This window comes from Octopus sinensis, linkage group LG13 (assembly GCF_006345805.1).
Source record: "Octopus sinensis linkage group LG13, ASM634580v1, whole genome shotgun sequence".
In the NCBI taxonomy this organism is placed as follows: domain Eukaryota; kingdom Metazoa; phylum Mollusca; class Cephalopoda; order Octopoda; family Octopodidae; genus Octopus; species Octopus sinensis.
Window position 1 is genome coordinate 9,846,576 of NC_043009.1, and position 15,960 is coordinate 9,862,535.

Sequence of the window (15,960 nt, forward strand, 5' to 3'; positions counted from 1 at the left end):
ATTTTGAATGTTAGGTAATAACTAAAAAATGACAATTGTGAATCGAAGTGGCCAAAATGGGGTTCCTCTGCAGGATCTCTGGAATAATGATACTCAACAGTGTGTAGCTTGGAGATCAGGGAGTCTCTCCGGATCGAGCTGCTACTTCTCTGCATTGTTATGTCACTGTTCTGGTGCTATGGACATGTGACTAGAATGTGACAGGAAAGAATTGCAAGACGGATTCTTCAAGGTGAGCCAAATGGCAAGAAACCTCAGAGTGTAAGTGAGATGACTGAATAATAAATATCCATGGTCTCACTTGGTCATGCTTGGGAATCCAGTAGGAAAGTGTGGTGTTGGTTGTTTCTGATAGGACCTTATGGAGGAGGTGCCTAAGGACTCTACTGCTATGAAACTTCCCAGGAATAGTGGGAGGCAAAAATGGATGGATGGTTAATTAAAAAGAAAAATAAATTTCTAAAGGTGCAGGAGTGGCTGTGTGGTAAGCAGCTTGCTTACCAGCCACATGGTTCCGGGTTCAGTCCCACTGGGTGGCACCTTGGGCAAGTGTCTTCTACTATAGCCTCGGGCCGACCGAAGCCTTGTGAGTGGATTTGGTAGACAGAAACTGAAAGAAGCCTGTCGTATATATGTGTGTGTGTGTGTGTGTGTGTTTGTCCCCCCAACATTGCTTGACAACCGATGACGGTATGTTTACGTCCCCATAACTTAGCGGTTTGGCAAAAGAGACCGATAGAATAAGTACTAGGCTTACAAAGAATAAGTCCTGGGGTCGATTTGCTCAACTAAAGATGGTGCTCCAGCATGGCCACAGTCAAATGACTGAAACAAGTAAAAGAGAGTAAAGAAAGAAAGAGAGAGAGAGAAGAATTACTTAGATACTTACTTTAGATCGGCCACCCCCCATGGCACCAGTGCCTGCATAAATACGGCTGATATGATCGCCGTTTTCAGTCCAAATTTGTTTAAAAACTTCTTCAAAACGAGACACCATTTGAATCTTTCCTCCAAATCCGAGTGCTTCCATTTGTCTTTTAAGAATCTGAAAGAATGATAAATAAAAAGAAAAGTAATAAGGGTAAAACAATTTTGTACTTTGAAAATACAAAATCAATAGTTAGTACAATAAAAAAGAAGATAACTGCTATGCTCCCATCTCAGTTTTTATTTGTAACCAGTTCACTTCATATACTACGTCCAATGTTGTCTCTATTTGCTAATCACTTTACAGAATGTACTGGTTAAATTTCATTGTGGCACCAGCACCAATGAGGTTGTCTTGTTACACAGAAGACCAAAGAGTCTACAGTGTTCTCTGTTGTCTCCACTCACCAAACACCACAAAACAATGAACTAATGTGAGAGGGTGATAGAGTGAAAGAAAAGAGAATATGGTAGGAGAATCAGAGTGAGAGGTGTGAAAGGGTGATAGGGGTGGGAGCAATGGAAGAGAGATAGGGATGGCAGCTACACATTATGAAAGTCAAAGTCAACCTCGGCAAAATTTGAACTCAGAATGTAAAGAACCTTAAGAAATGCTACTAAGCATTTTCCCCAATGCGTTAATGATTCTTCAAGCTTGCCGCCTTAATAAAAATAACAATAATAATTTCAAACTTTTAGCACAAGGCCAGCAATTTTAGGAGGGGAAATAAGTCAGCTATAATGATCCCAGTGTTTTACTGTTACTTATTTCAACACTCCAAAGTCAACCTCAGTGAAATTTGAACTCAAAATGTAAAAAGCCAGGGAAAATGCCACTAAGTATTTTGTCAAGTGTGGTCATTATTCTGTCAGCTTGCCACCTAAACAACAACAATAATTTCAAATTCTTTAGGTGAGGAGTAAAAGGGGTAAAGACCCCCTTCGGTCATGATTGACCATGGGATTGCACCTAGAAAGTTACCCTCCTAGACACAAGTCCGGGCAAGGTTGTTTATGGAAGGCCAGCAGTCGCCCATGCATACCAGCCTCCCCTCTCCACGCCACCTGTGTTATCCAAGGGAAAGACAAAGGTCAATACAGCTTGGCACCAGTGACGTCGCAACTCATTTCTACAGCTGAGTGAACTGGGGCAACGTAAAATAAAGTGCCTTGCTCAAGAACACAACATGCAGCCCGGTCCGGGATTCGAGCTCACAACCTCACGATCGTAAGCTCGACACTCTAACCACTGAGCCATGCATTTACCCCAGTGCTCAACTGCTACTTATTTTATTGACCCCGAAAGATGAAAGGCAAAGTCGAGCTCAGCAGAATTTGAACCCAGAACATAAAGAGAGATGAAAATGTTGATGGACATTTTGCCCAGCATGCTAATGATTCTGCCAGTTCACTGCCTTAATAATAATAATAATAATAATAATAATAATATAATAATAATAAATGCCCTGATGCAGTACCAGGCAGTGGTTCTCATGGCTTCTGATCTTAACTGATTGGAAGTGTTATCATGTATCTACATTGTTTTGTCTTGGTATAAAAGATGGGCTACAGTAAATATTCTGCTCAATACCACAGAATTGTTTGTCAGTTGTTTGACATTAACTAGTTGACCATGTCCCTTGTTGGCTGACGATATGTGCATCTCTGATCATGAGCAGAAGTAGTGGGGAACATCATAGCTATGTGTCGAGAGGAATTCCTTGGGGTTTGAATAATTCACCTCTGGAAACATGGGTGTTTCGTTCAACATCCTTAAACAATCTTTATTCAGGGACCTTTTGAGCGGGATGGGTTACTCGACCAGAAGAAAATTCTAACTGGGCCCAACCTGCAAGGTCATGAGCTGTTTATCTTGATATGAAATCATCATGTCGCACACATATGGTTGTGATGCATGTGCCTGGTGTACTCTTATCAGACGGGTAGTCATGATGGGTATATTGGGCTTCGTATATTTTACCCCTTTGATGTCGCTTTGATGGCATGCATTGCTCTCTCTCTCAATAATAATAATAATAATAATAATAATAATAAAATAATAATAATAATAAATGCCCTGATGCAGTACCAGGCAGTGGTTCTCATGGCTTCTGATCTTAACTGATTGGAAGTGTTATCATGTATCTACATTGTTTTGTCTTGGTATAAAAGATGGGCTACAGTAAATATTCTGCTCAATACCACAGAATTGTTTGTCAGTTGTTTGACATTAACTAGTTGACCATGTCCCTTGTTGGCTGACGATATGTGCATCTCTGATCATGAGCAGAAGTAGTGGGGAACATCATAGCTATGTGTCGAGAGGAATTCCTTGGGGTTTGAATAATTCACCTCTGGAAACATGGGTGTTTCGTTCAACATCCTTAAACAATCTTTATTCAGGGACCTTTTGAGCGGGATGGGTTACTCGACCAGAAGAAAATTCTAACTGGGCCCAACCTGCAAGGTCATGAGCTGTTTATCTTGATATGAAATCATCATGTCGCACACATATGGTTGTGATGCATGTGCCTGGTGTACTCTTATCAGACGGGTAGTCATGATGGGTATATTGGGCTTCGTATATTTTACCCCTTTGATGTCGCTTTGATGGCATGCATTGCTCTCTCTCTCAATAATAATAATAATAATAATAATAATAATAATAATAATAATAATAATAATAATTACAGTATGTCTCTCTGAAGAGTATCAGGGAAATGGTTAAAGAAGGGAATTGTAACAACATCACAGACTCTGTTTTCCAGAAGAATTAAGATAAATGCCACAAGCATAGCTGTATGGTTAAAAGCCACTTTGGAATTACATGGTTTTGAGTTCAGTCCTACTGTGTGGTACCTTTTCTATGTATCTTGTACTATATCTCTGGGACAACCAATACTTTGTGAGTGAATTTAGACAGAAACTGTGAGGAATCCTACCATGTATGAGTATAAATATATATATATATATATATATATATGTGTGTGTGTGTGTGTGTGTTCATCAGTAATGAATACAAAATCGCGGCAAATGCCAGTAGCAATCCAAAAACCTTCTTTGCCCATGTCCAACGGAATTCCCGCTTGAACAACCAGATTGCAACGTTGGTAGACTCAACAGGCGTATCGATTGAGGACCCTTATCAACAGAGTCAATTATTTGCCGAGGCTTTTTCAACTATTTTCAAACAAGATGATGGTCGTGAACCCTCTCCATTTGATAGATCAGTACCTCCAATGCCTAGATTGGTCATCACGCGGGACGAAGTCAAACGTGTTATTCAAGGCCTCGATGTCAACAAGGGTCATGGCCCTGACGGCATACACCCACGGGTTATCAAAGCGTTGGCTCCGGTCATCTGCGAGCCCTTAACACGTCTATTCAATATGTCATTGGCGACGGGTGTTATACCTGCGGACTGGAGAACAGCGATAATCTGCCCAATTTTCAAGAAAGGGAGCCGCGAAGACCCGCTTAACTACCGACTGGTTTCCCTTACATCAATAATCAGCAAGATGTTCGAAACCATCCTTAAGAAAAGTATGATGCTCCACCTTCAAAACACAGCCTCTATTTCTGATTCCCAACACGGCTTCGTGCCGAAGAGATCATGCTTGACCAACTTACTGGTAATGGAAGAATAGTGACGTGCATCCTCGATGATAGTGATGCAGTCAACATCGTTTTATTGGACTTTGCCAAAGCTTTTGACTTGGTAAACCACTGCCTATTACTTGTCAAGCTTCAAGCATATAGTTTCCATCCGGATATTGTACGTTGGGTTGGTGCCTTCCTCTCAGATCGCTCCTTCCAAGTCCAAGTTAATGGTTCGCGGTCCGACGTCTCCAGTGCGAGCAGTGGCGTGCCTCAAGGTTCAGTGCTTGGGCCCTTATTGTTCTTAGTCTTCATAAATGACTTGCCCGATGACCTCACGCAACACACCCTTCTATTTGCCGACGATATCAAACTGGTCGCTCCTCGCAGTGATATAGAGGATCTTCGTCGATGCCTCCACCAAATTTGGAAGTGGTCTAACAAATGGGACCTGTGCTTGAACGTGTCAAAGTGCTGTCATCTGCCTGTTGGCTCTCCTCCGGCAACTCAACTTGATTTCGAGCCGGGTCGTCTGCTGCTGGAGAGGACCGATCAGGTAAAGGACCTGGGTATCTTGGTGGATTCCTCCTTTTCGCCTTTGGCCCAGTGTGTCCATGCTGCCAACAAAGCACGCGGAATTCTGTTCTTGATTCGACGGTCATTCGGAATGCTCACAGCAGCCATATTCCTACCACTCTATGTCATGCTGGTGAGACCCATATTGGAGTACGGGATTCAAGCCTCTTCTCCTTATCTCCTCAAAGACATACAACATCTCGAAAGAGTCCAGAAGCTGGCTACCCGCATGGTTCATGGTCTCAAAAATTTGTCCTATGAAGAAAGGCTGAGGACGCTCGACCTTTATTCTCTTGAAAAACGCCGCCGCCGTGGTGATCTCATTCTCGCCCACAACATCATAAGCGGAAAGTGTAACCTCTCGAAAGAGCTGTTCTTCACTCCTGCTCCAGAGCGTCGGCTGCGGGGTCATTCCGAAAAGCTCTACCAGCGACGATTTCATTTCAATCGAAGGAGAGGAGCTTTCTCCGTCCGGGTTGCGGATCCGTGGAACAAGCTGCCAGACGAGATGGTGAAGATGCCGACGACCGCTTTGTTCAAAGCCTCCCTTGACCTCAAGTGGCCTGAACTCTTTACATGAACACCACCCTGTACTTAACTCCATGTCCCCCTACATGGCCTTGCTATTTGCTTTTGAGCCAAATTAACTAACTAACTAACTAACATATATATATATATATATATATATATATATACACATACATACATACATACACGAATGTGTGTGTGTATGTTTGCGTTCCTTTTCCATTATTTGACAACTGGTGTTAGTTTGTTTACCTCCCTGTAACTTAGTGGTTTCGTGAAAAGGCTTAGCAGAATAAGGGTTAGACTTTAAAAACAATTAGTACTGGGGGTCAATTTATTCAACTAAACCCATCAAAGTGCTTCCCTAGCACAGCTGCAGTCTAATGACTGAAACAAAAAGATGCAAGATTAAACATTTTTTAGCATTGATCCTAAAACATTTCGTCTCATAATACCAGTCTAACTTACATATAAGCCATATAACCGCTGAACAGAATTGGTCCGATCAAGGCAATCAACACAATTGGTTCGAATAGTTCCAAGCTGCTGCCTTTTAAAAGAAAAAAAAAGACAAAAAACAAATTGAAAAATGGTGAAAATTTCAATTCAAAACAAATGGAACTAATATAAGCATGCAATCTACTTTATTGTAAAGAAAATTTGGTGCAATTAGTTGGTTCAGTATAATTTATTGTATATTTGTATAATGTTAATGAACTAGGAAGGTTAAATGGTAAACAAATAGAGCAACTGCTATTTGCACTAACTCCATTAAATTAATTATAAAATATCATGCATTCTTATTTAAATATTGAAATTTGCTTTGAGGTGGGGAAAAAAGAGGAATCTGTTTATGCTGGCTGCACAGGCCTGGAATTTGGGGGGAGTGGGATAGCTTATTATACATCAAACTCAGTACTCAACTGGTGCTTATTTTATCAACCCGGAAAGGATGTGAGGTAAAGTTGATCTCAGCAGAATTTGAACCCAGAACATACCTAGCATAATACCTAGCTGAAGATAGACCTCTGCACTTGGCTTTTGTTGACATGGAGAAAGCCTTTGACAGGGTCCCATGATCCCTTATCTGGTGGTCAATGTAGAAACTAGGGATTGATGAGTGGTTGGTGAGAGCTGTACAAGCCATGTATAGGGATGCTGTCAGTAAGGTGAGGGTTGGCAACGAGTATAGAGAAGAATTCAGGATATAAGTAGGGGTTCACAACAAATTAGTCCTCGACCCCCTCTTATTCATCACAGTCCTCCAGGCAATAACAGAGGAATTCAAGACAGGCTGCCCCTGGGAGTTCCTCTATGCTGATGACCTTGTTCTTATAGCTGAATCACTACCAGAACTAGAGAAGAAGTTTCAGATGTGGAAGCAAGATCTAGAATTGAAGGGTCTTAGAGTTAACCTAGCAAAAACTAATAAATTAGTAAGTAGGAAGGTAGCCAAATCACAAATCCCTTCAGGTAGATGGCCCTAGAAACTTCATAAGATGTACCCAGTGTAAGATATGGACAAATAAGATGTACAGCAATTTCAGAGGAAGGTTAACAAGGAAGATAGTTCTTGTGTGTGGAAGGTGCACAGGTACAATAAACACTGAAAATGTACAGAAAATAGATTCCATCACATGCCAGGGGGAAAACCAGAAGCAGTCAATAGCTTCTGTTACCTAAGTGACCAAGTCAGCAGCAGGGTAGATGCTGCGAGAGTATAGCTGCTAGATCAAGAATAGGCTGGACAAAATTCAGAGAGCTCCTATCTCTGCTGGTAACAAAGGGCCTCTCGCACAGAGTGAAAAAGCAGATTGTATGACGCCTGTGTGTGAACAGCCATGCTACATGGCAGGGAAACATGGGCTGTAACTGCTTAGGACAGGTGTAGGCCTGTAAGAAATGAAGCTAGTATGCTTTGCGAGATGTGCAATGTGCATGCATGACAGAGTGTTAGCATCCTGACAGAAAAGTTGGATATAAGAAGCATCAGATGTAGTGCACAAGAGAGACAACTGAGCTGGTATGGTTATGTTATTCATGTGGATGAGGGCAGCTGTGTGAAGTGTGGCACTTTAATGGTGGAGGGAACCTGTAGAAGAGGCAGACCCAGGAAGACATGGGATGAGATGGTGAAGCATGATCTTCGAATGTTGGGCTTCACAGAGACAATGACAAGTGACGGAGACCTTTGGAGATATGCCGTGCTTGAGAAGACCCATCAAACAAGGTGAGATCATAGTCGTGGCTGATGGCAGTAATGTGTAACTGGCCCATTAAAAACATCCTTCAATCATTGGGCGATATGCTGTGCTTGGGATGACCAGTTGAACTGAGTGAAACTGTAGTTGTGTATTTTGTTTTTGTTTGTTCTTTCTCGAGCCATACCTGGCTCATAACGGCCGGTTTCCCGGTTTCATTGGTGTATAGGTTCCCCACATGGACAGGACACTGGTCCGTCGCAGGTGAGCTGCAAGATGCAGGAGGAAAGAGTGAGAGAAAGTTATGGCGAAAGAGTCAGCAGAAGTTCGCCATTACCTTCTGCCGGAGCCACATGGAGCCTAGGTGTTTCGCTCATAAACGCATACATTGCCCGGTCTGAGATTCGAACCTGGAATCCCTCGACCACGAGTCCACTGCTCTAACCACTAGGCCATGTGCTTCTACCAAACCGTAGCTGTGGCTGATGCCAGAGCCATCTGATTGGCACCTGTGCTGGTGACATGTAAAAAGCACTCTTCAACCATTGGGTCTCATGGAAGCAGTGATGTCATTAAAAACATCCTTCAATCATTGGGCGATATGCTGCGCTTGTGAAGACCTGTTGAGCCAAGTGGAATCATAGTTATGGCCGACAACAGTGCCATCTGACTGGCGCCATGCACTTAAAAAGCACCGTTCGAGCACTGGACCTCATGGAGGTAGTGACAGGTGATCAACACCTTTGTGCTTGAGTATACCTGTCAAGTCAAGTGAGACCATAGTCATGGCTGATACTTGTGTCAGATCAATGGCACCCATGCTGGTGACATGTAAAAAAACACCCACTACACTCTTGGAGAGGTTGGCATAAGGAAGGGCATCAAACCATAGAAGTCTTGCCAAATCAGATCGGAATCTGTAACTTAGCATTTTAGTAAAATAGAACAATAAAACAAGTGCTAGGTTTAGAAAAAAAATAAATACTGGGGTTGATTTATCTGACTAAAAATTCTTCAAGGAAGGTGCCCCAGCATGGCCTCAGTCTAATGACTGAAACAAGTAAAAGACAAAGAAAGATGACAACAGCATATAAATTACCTGATAATTCGATCTGAAGAACAATGAAAAAAATTCAAATTATTTAAATGTTCTTCAGATACTTTCATTAACTTCTGCAAATTGGAAAGGTTCCCTCCACGACACTCCGCATGGTAATCGAAGACAATGTGTGGTACATCGTCTTTGTGAGTTGAATTTTTATGATGATTCTGCAACAGAGCACAAAATGCCATTATAATTTCATTTAGCAGCTTATGAGAGAGCCTTTACATGCTGATTCAACCTACTAAAAATGGTAACCATATCTCCCTCAAATCTTCTGATTTAAATACCAAAAAAAAAAAAAATTGTTGGATAATATTGACATAGATACACACAAAACGATGGGATGGATTGTTCTTCTCAACCAGGGATCACCAGGAACAACAACTATCTCATTTGATAGCCATTTTGTTACATTAATCTGTCTGATCAAATATTTATATCTAGGATGTTGTGTTATACCCATTTTGTTGAAAGATGTTTCCACTACAACAAACGTTCAACCATCAGTAGCTGTGAGGTCCAGACTGCTGTCCATCTTCTCCTTCCTGGTGAGTTGGCCAAACATGCCGTCTCGTCATGAGAATTTACTTTCTTTGCATGGTGTTATTATTCAGTGAAATAATTCTTCACATGGGCATGAAGCCTAAATCCTTGGGAAGGAGAGAGTTGAGAGAGAGAGAGAGAGAGAATGAGAGGCAATGGGGGAATTGACGGTCGACTTTCCCATGCTTGCATGGCTCAGATAGAATTTGTTGATGCAAGTTTGCTACATCCAGATACCCTTCTTGTCATCAACCCTCATGCGTTTTTAACAAAGCACGTAGGGCCTCACAGAGGAAATGACGAATACCGAGACCCCTGAGATATGCTGTGACTGTGACGACCCGACAAATGAAGTGAGTTCATGGCTTGCAGGACGGCCTGCTGTGCTAACCTTGGATCGTAGAGTGACCCGCTGTTCTCGAGGAGACCTATTGAGTCAAGTATGTCAACACCAACAACAACATAAAAATCAAATGGAAATTGTAAAGACACCTGTGCGAGTTACACGTAAAAAGCACTGTCCATATGTGGCAGATGCCAGCGCTGCCTGACTGGCGTCCGTGTCGGTGACACGTAAAAGCACCAACTGATCGTGGCCGTTTGCCAGCCTCCTCTGGGCCCTGTGCCGGTGGCACATAAAAAAATACCCACTACACTCACAGAGTGGTTGGCATTAGGAAGGGCATCCAGCTGTAGAAACACCGCCAGATCAGACTGGAGCCTGGTGCAGCCTCCATGGCTTACCAGACCTCAGTCGAACCGTCCAACCCATGCTAGCATGGAAAACGGACGTTAAATGGTGATGATGATGTAATATTTTCCCATGGGCAGTTAAGTTCTTAACAAAAGGTCAGATACAAACAACCTCACTTGTATGATAATGCACATTTACAAACATCATGTGATACCTTGACATGGGTACTGTCTCTCTCTCTCTCTCTCTCACACACACACACACCACACACACACACACATACACACAAGGGCTTCTTTCAATTTCTGCCTTGCAAATTCACTCACAAGATTTTGGTCAGCCTGGAGCTATAGTAGAAGACACTTGCCCAAAGTGCCATGCAGTGGGACTGAACCTGGAACCATGTGGTTAGGAAGCAAACTCCTTAATCACACAGCTACACCTATTTCAATAGATATTATACTGGACTTCTGGCTCAAAGGTTGAATTCAAGTTACCTCTGGGCAAGATAAATTCTATATAAACTAGAAAAACAAAAATGAGTCCAAGCAAGATTGTAGAGATCTATATTGGCAAAAATCAGTTGATGAAGTTCACACATTTGAATAAGATTCTATGCAGTCAAAAATAAATTCTTTTGTTCTAAAGAGAGATTCAAAGTAGGTGCAGGTATGGGTGTGTGGTTAAGAATTTTGCTTCCTAACCATGTGGTCTTCAGTTCAGACCCACTGCGTGGTACTTTGGGCAAGTGTCTTCTATAACCCTGAGCAAACTGTAGTTTTGTGAGTAGATTTGGCAAACAGAAACTGAAAGAAGTGCATCATGGCCATTACCCCAGTATGGCCGCAGTCTAATGACTGAAACAAGTAAAAAGGTAAAAAGGGTGGCTGTATGGTAAGTAGCTTGCTTACCAACCACATGGTTCCAGGTTCAGTCCCACTGGGTGGCACCTTGGGCAAGTGTCTTCTACTATAGCCTCGGGCTGACTAAAGCCTTGTGAGTGGATTTGGTAGACAGAAACTGAAAGAAGCCTGTCATATATATGTATGTGTGCATATGTATATGTTTATGTGTCTGTGTTTGTCCCCACAACATCGCTTGACAACCGATGCTGGTGTGTTTACATCCCCATAACTTAGCGGTTCGGCAAAAGAGACCAATAGAATAAGTACTAGGCTTACAAAGAATAAGTGATGGGGTCGATTTGCTTGACTAAAGGTGGTGTTCCAGCATGGCCACAGTCAAATGACTGAAACAAGTAAAAGAGTATGTGTGTGAGTGTGTGTATACCCATGTCTGGGCATCACATGATGGTTGTAAAGGAGCATTATCATCATACAAAATAAAGTTGTTGTTTCCAGTCTTCTGTAAAAAGCATGTCTAGTTATAGGAAAGGTGAGGAGTGGTGACACAAAGAAAGGGTATCCAACCATGGAAAAATTTGATTCAACAAATTCCATCTGGCTATGCAATCATGGAAAAATGAACACTGACTGATGATGATGATTCAATTAAGTTTACTGTACAGACTTTTCTTGCAAGTTAGCATGACCTTTACTTGAATATTTGACAAAAAAAATTTTCAGTGGTAATAGACTAGTATTGTATATAATATTTACAGCGGGTCCTTGGATCGTAGAGTGACCCGCTGTTCTTGAGGAGACCTGTTGAGTCAAGTACATCAACATCAAAATAAAAATTCAAATGGAAATTGTAGTTAAGACACCCATGCTGGTGACACGTAAAAAGCACAGTCCGAACGTGGCAGACGCCAGCGCCACCAGACTGGCATCCGTGTTGGTGACACGTAAAAACACCAACTGATCTTGGTCGTTTGCCAGCCTCCCCTGGTACCTGTGCTGGTGGCACGTAAAAAGCACCCACTACACTCACGGAGTGGTTGGCGTTAGGAAGGGCATCCAACTGTAGAAACTCTGCCAGATCAGACTAGAGCTGGTACAGCCTCCATGGCTTACCAGACCCCGGTCAAACCGTCCAACCCATGCTAGCATGGAAAACGGATGTTAAATGATGATGATGATGAGGAGGAGGAGGAGGATTCATCTAACACAACTAGAACCAACTTGATCAGCCCTTCTCATTGAGCGCTTCCCATACAGTAGTTTTATGCTTGCAAATGAGCATCTATTGAGGTGAAATGACAGATAAGATTAAGTAAAGGACAATAGTTCATAGGCCTTGTTTGTATTCTACTGCAGATGTTTTGTAGTTTTTGAGAGCAGATTTGTTTATTATACTGCTTCACCATGGCCATGCACTAAATTTTATCACTTTCAGTTTTTGGTCTGCCTGAAACTCCAGAATAGGGCTTGTGAAAAAAAAAAACTTTTGTTGATTGACGAAGTAACTGTAGTTATAAGAATTTGAGAGAATTCAAGTAAATTATCATTTTTTAAAGTGGAACTTGAAGTAGATAAAGCTATAAAAAAGAGTGTAAGAAATAAAATATTGGGTTGTCCGGAAAGTTCTCGCCGATTAATAGTAGCTTACCTTTTGAGTTATTTTAGAACATGGTTGAGTCCATAAAATAGGATTTGACTACACCTCCATTTAGAGTACAGTTTAAACTATCTTTTCGTGGAAGAAGGTTTACATTCCTATAACCTGTGTTAATTCGCTAACCCTTTAAAATGGAAGATAAGAAAGTTCATTTTCAGCACTTGATGCTTTGGGAACCAGACAAAAATTGCTGCAGCTCAGCTGGGATGTGTTACCCCACCCTCCATATTCACCAGATATTGCTCCTTCGGATTTCGACTTATTCGGGTCTCTACAGAATAGTCTTAATGGTAAAAATTTCAATTCCTTGGATGACATAAAAAGATACCTTGATGAATTCTTTGCCATGAAACCACCTCAATTCTGGGAAGAGGGTATTTTCAAGTTAAAGGAAAGATGGAGATGCATTGTGCAACAAAATGGTTCATATTTGGTTGATTAAAAATGTAATGGCAAGTATTTATTGACCTTTTTCTTTCCTTTAAAAATTGGCACGAACTTTCCAGACAAGCCAATAGTATGTAGAATATTGGACAAAAAAACCCCTTGGATGAAAAACACTCAAAGGCTGTCTTTTAAATTTTTCCATCCAAGGGGACTTTTTAACCCAATATTCTACACTCTCATTTATAATTTTGTCTACTTTGAATTCTACCATAAAAATATGTATGACTACAGTTGTTTGAATATATCTGTAAACATTATGTCCCCTATGTTTATCCCTTTAGCATTCAGATTACTCTGTTAAATGTAATGCTTATGTATTCACATTGTTTTGAATTAATCATTCATTATCTTGTAGCTCTGAGATTTCAATGATGTGATTGTTTACATTATTTACATTATTTACTTTCGACAGATATTTGTCCTCATATTGTTTGTTCTTTAACACAATGTTTCAGCTGATATACCCTCCAGCCTTCATCAGGTATCTTGGGGAAATTTTGAACCTGGGTCCTCATTCCTAAGGTATTTTTCGATAATAATATTTATTATTATTATTATTATTATTATCATCATTATTGTTATTATCATTATTATTATTATTCAGGTCACTGCCTGGAATCGAACTCAGAATCTTGGGGTTAGTAGCTCATGCTCTTAACCACAACGCCATATGCCTGTGGACATAATAATAATATTGGAAAATACCTTAGGAATGAGAATTCACGTTCAAAATTTCCCCAAGACACCTGATGAAGGCTGGGGGGTATATCAGCCGAAATGTTGTGTTAACAACAAACAAGATGAGGACAAATATCCGTTAAATGTAAATAATGTACATAATTCCTCATCTCTTAAGTATAGAACTGTATGTGTTTGTTTATTTTTAAATAACATTGAAAAATTACACTGTAGGCCAGATCTGGTCACTCTGAAAATAAAACAGGTAAAATATTTGAGGTAGATATGGCTAGTTTAAATGCTAAAAGGTTAATTTGAAGAGTGGTTTGTTGGTTTCAGCTTACCAAAAATACTAAATACAAGAACAGTACGGATAAGATATTCATCAATATTGGGTGTATAAATAATTGGTAGAAATGAATTTACCTGGAATGCTTGGCTTAACATGTACTCCCCTTCTTTACTACCAAGTAGATTCACAATCACTTGTTTACCATATAATAGTTTTAGCGTGTTGAGATGTCGATCAAAGGCAGGAGCGCAAGCTTCATACCCTCGAGAAAGGCGGATTTTGTGTGAGCCAACCTACAATGGAAAGCCAATTAAATTAACAACAGTGTTGGAGATGAGAATTACTATGAGAAAAAAATATTGAAGGAAAGTTTATTTATAAGGAAAGGTATAGCTGTATAGATAGAAAATAATAACACTAAAAGGAATTGGTTATAACATATATATTATTCTTTAGTTAAATATATTCAATGAGAATATTATATACTGAATTTATATTGAGTGCTCTACTGTATCAAAGTATTAATACTATTAACCTTTTCCTTACCAACCCGGCTGAAACCGGCTCTGGCTCTTTAGTACAGATGTCTTGTTTCTATAAGTTTTGAATTAAAATCTTCCACCAAACCTTAGTCACAATTTATGTTCCTGACACTAGCTTAAAGATAACTAAGTTATTTTACTAAATTCTTTGTTATATTTAAAGTAATTGAAAGAAACACAGAGCATCTCAGCAGAAATATGGTAACAAAGGGTTAAATATATAATAGAGAAACAATTCTTAACCCTTTCGTTACCAACCTGGCTGAAACCGGCTCTGGCTCTGTAGAACAAATGTCTTGTTTCTATAAGTTTTGAATTAAAATCTTCCACCAAACCTTAGTCACAATTTATGTTCCTAACACTAGCTGACTGATAGCTAAGTTATTTTACTAAATTCTTTGTTATATTTAAAGTAATTGAAAGAAACACAGAGCATCTCAAAATAAATACAGTAACGAAAGGGTTAAAGTATTTATATATTTAATACGAGCGATTATATACATATAATTTTTTAATAATATATTAACTGTCATATACATTATATATTTATACTTATACATATTTACATATATTTTTATACATATTTATATTTATTTATATATATATATATATATTTTTAATACAACAATTATTTTTCATACGTGTATATCTTTCTGAGGACTTTCGATATTGATTTCCTAATATTAATAATAATATATTATTAAAAATATATATATGTATATATATTATTCTTAAACAAGAATACTGTTAACAGTGTCTTCAACCAGTTAATATTCTATTGTGGACCTCACCTGAGATTTCTACAGTACCAGTAATTGTTGGAGGTTGAAGTATGTATTGACCGTGAAGAGAAGGACCTGTTGATGGGATGCTAGAAACAATTTATACAGCTAACCACTCAACTACAATGGTTAATTAGAATTAAGAAGAAATACAAGGAAACACCAAATACTAACCTGAATACCAGGCTGTTCCCAAAATAATGGCACAGATCCTCTTACTTGTATGAATGAAGAAATTTGGTCTTCCAGGAAAATAACCTAATTAGAAAAATAACACAAAAACAAAAAACAAGCAATTAATATCCAGTTGATAATTATCGAAGTTGTATATAACACTCGATTTATTTTTTATTTTTACAATCTTATTTTTACTTTGCTGAATTTATTTATTCTCTTTCACTCTTTTACTTGTTTCAGTCATTTGACTGTGGCCATGCAGGAGCACCGCCTTTATAGTCGAGCAAATCGACCCCAGAGTTTATTCTTTGTAAGCCTAGTACTTATTCTATTGGACTCTTTTGCCGAACC

At 39.8% G+C, this 15,960-nt stretch overlaps 1 protein-coding gene across 2 annotated transcripts in view; it reads right to left on the reverse strand.

Moving 5' to 3' along the window:
- LOC115218354 (synaptojanin-1-like) overlaps nucleotides 1-15,960 on the reverse strand; it is a 142,007-nt gene that overhangs the window by 53,005 nt on the left and 73,042 nt on the right. For both annotated transcript variants that reach the window (XM_029788115.2, XM_029788116.2), the window contains exons 5-9: nucleotides 15,607-15,690; nucleotides 14,243-14,401; nucleotides 8,929-9,098; nucleotides 6,097-6,178; nucleotides 890-1,045 (exon numbers count right to left, since the gene is read on the reverse strand). In XM_029788115.2, coding sequence (XP_029643975.1) covers nucleotides 890-1,045; nucleotides 6,097-6,178; nucleotides 8,929-9,098; nucleotides 14,243-14,401; nucleotides 15,607-15,690 — 651 coding nt within the window. The remainder of the gene's footprint in view (nucleotides 1-889; nucleotides 1,046-6,096; nucleotides 6,179-8,928; nucleotides 9,099-14,242; nucleotides 14,402-15,606; nucleotides 15,691-15,960) is intronic.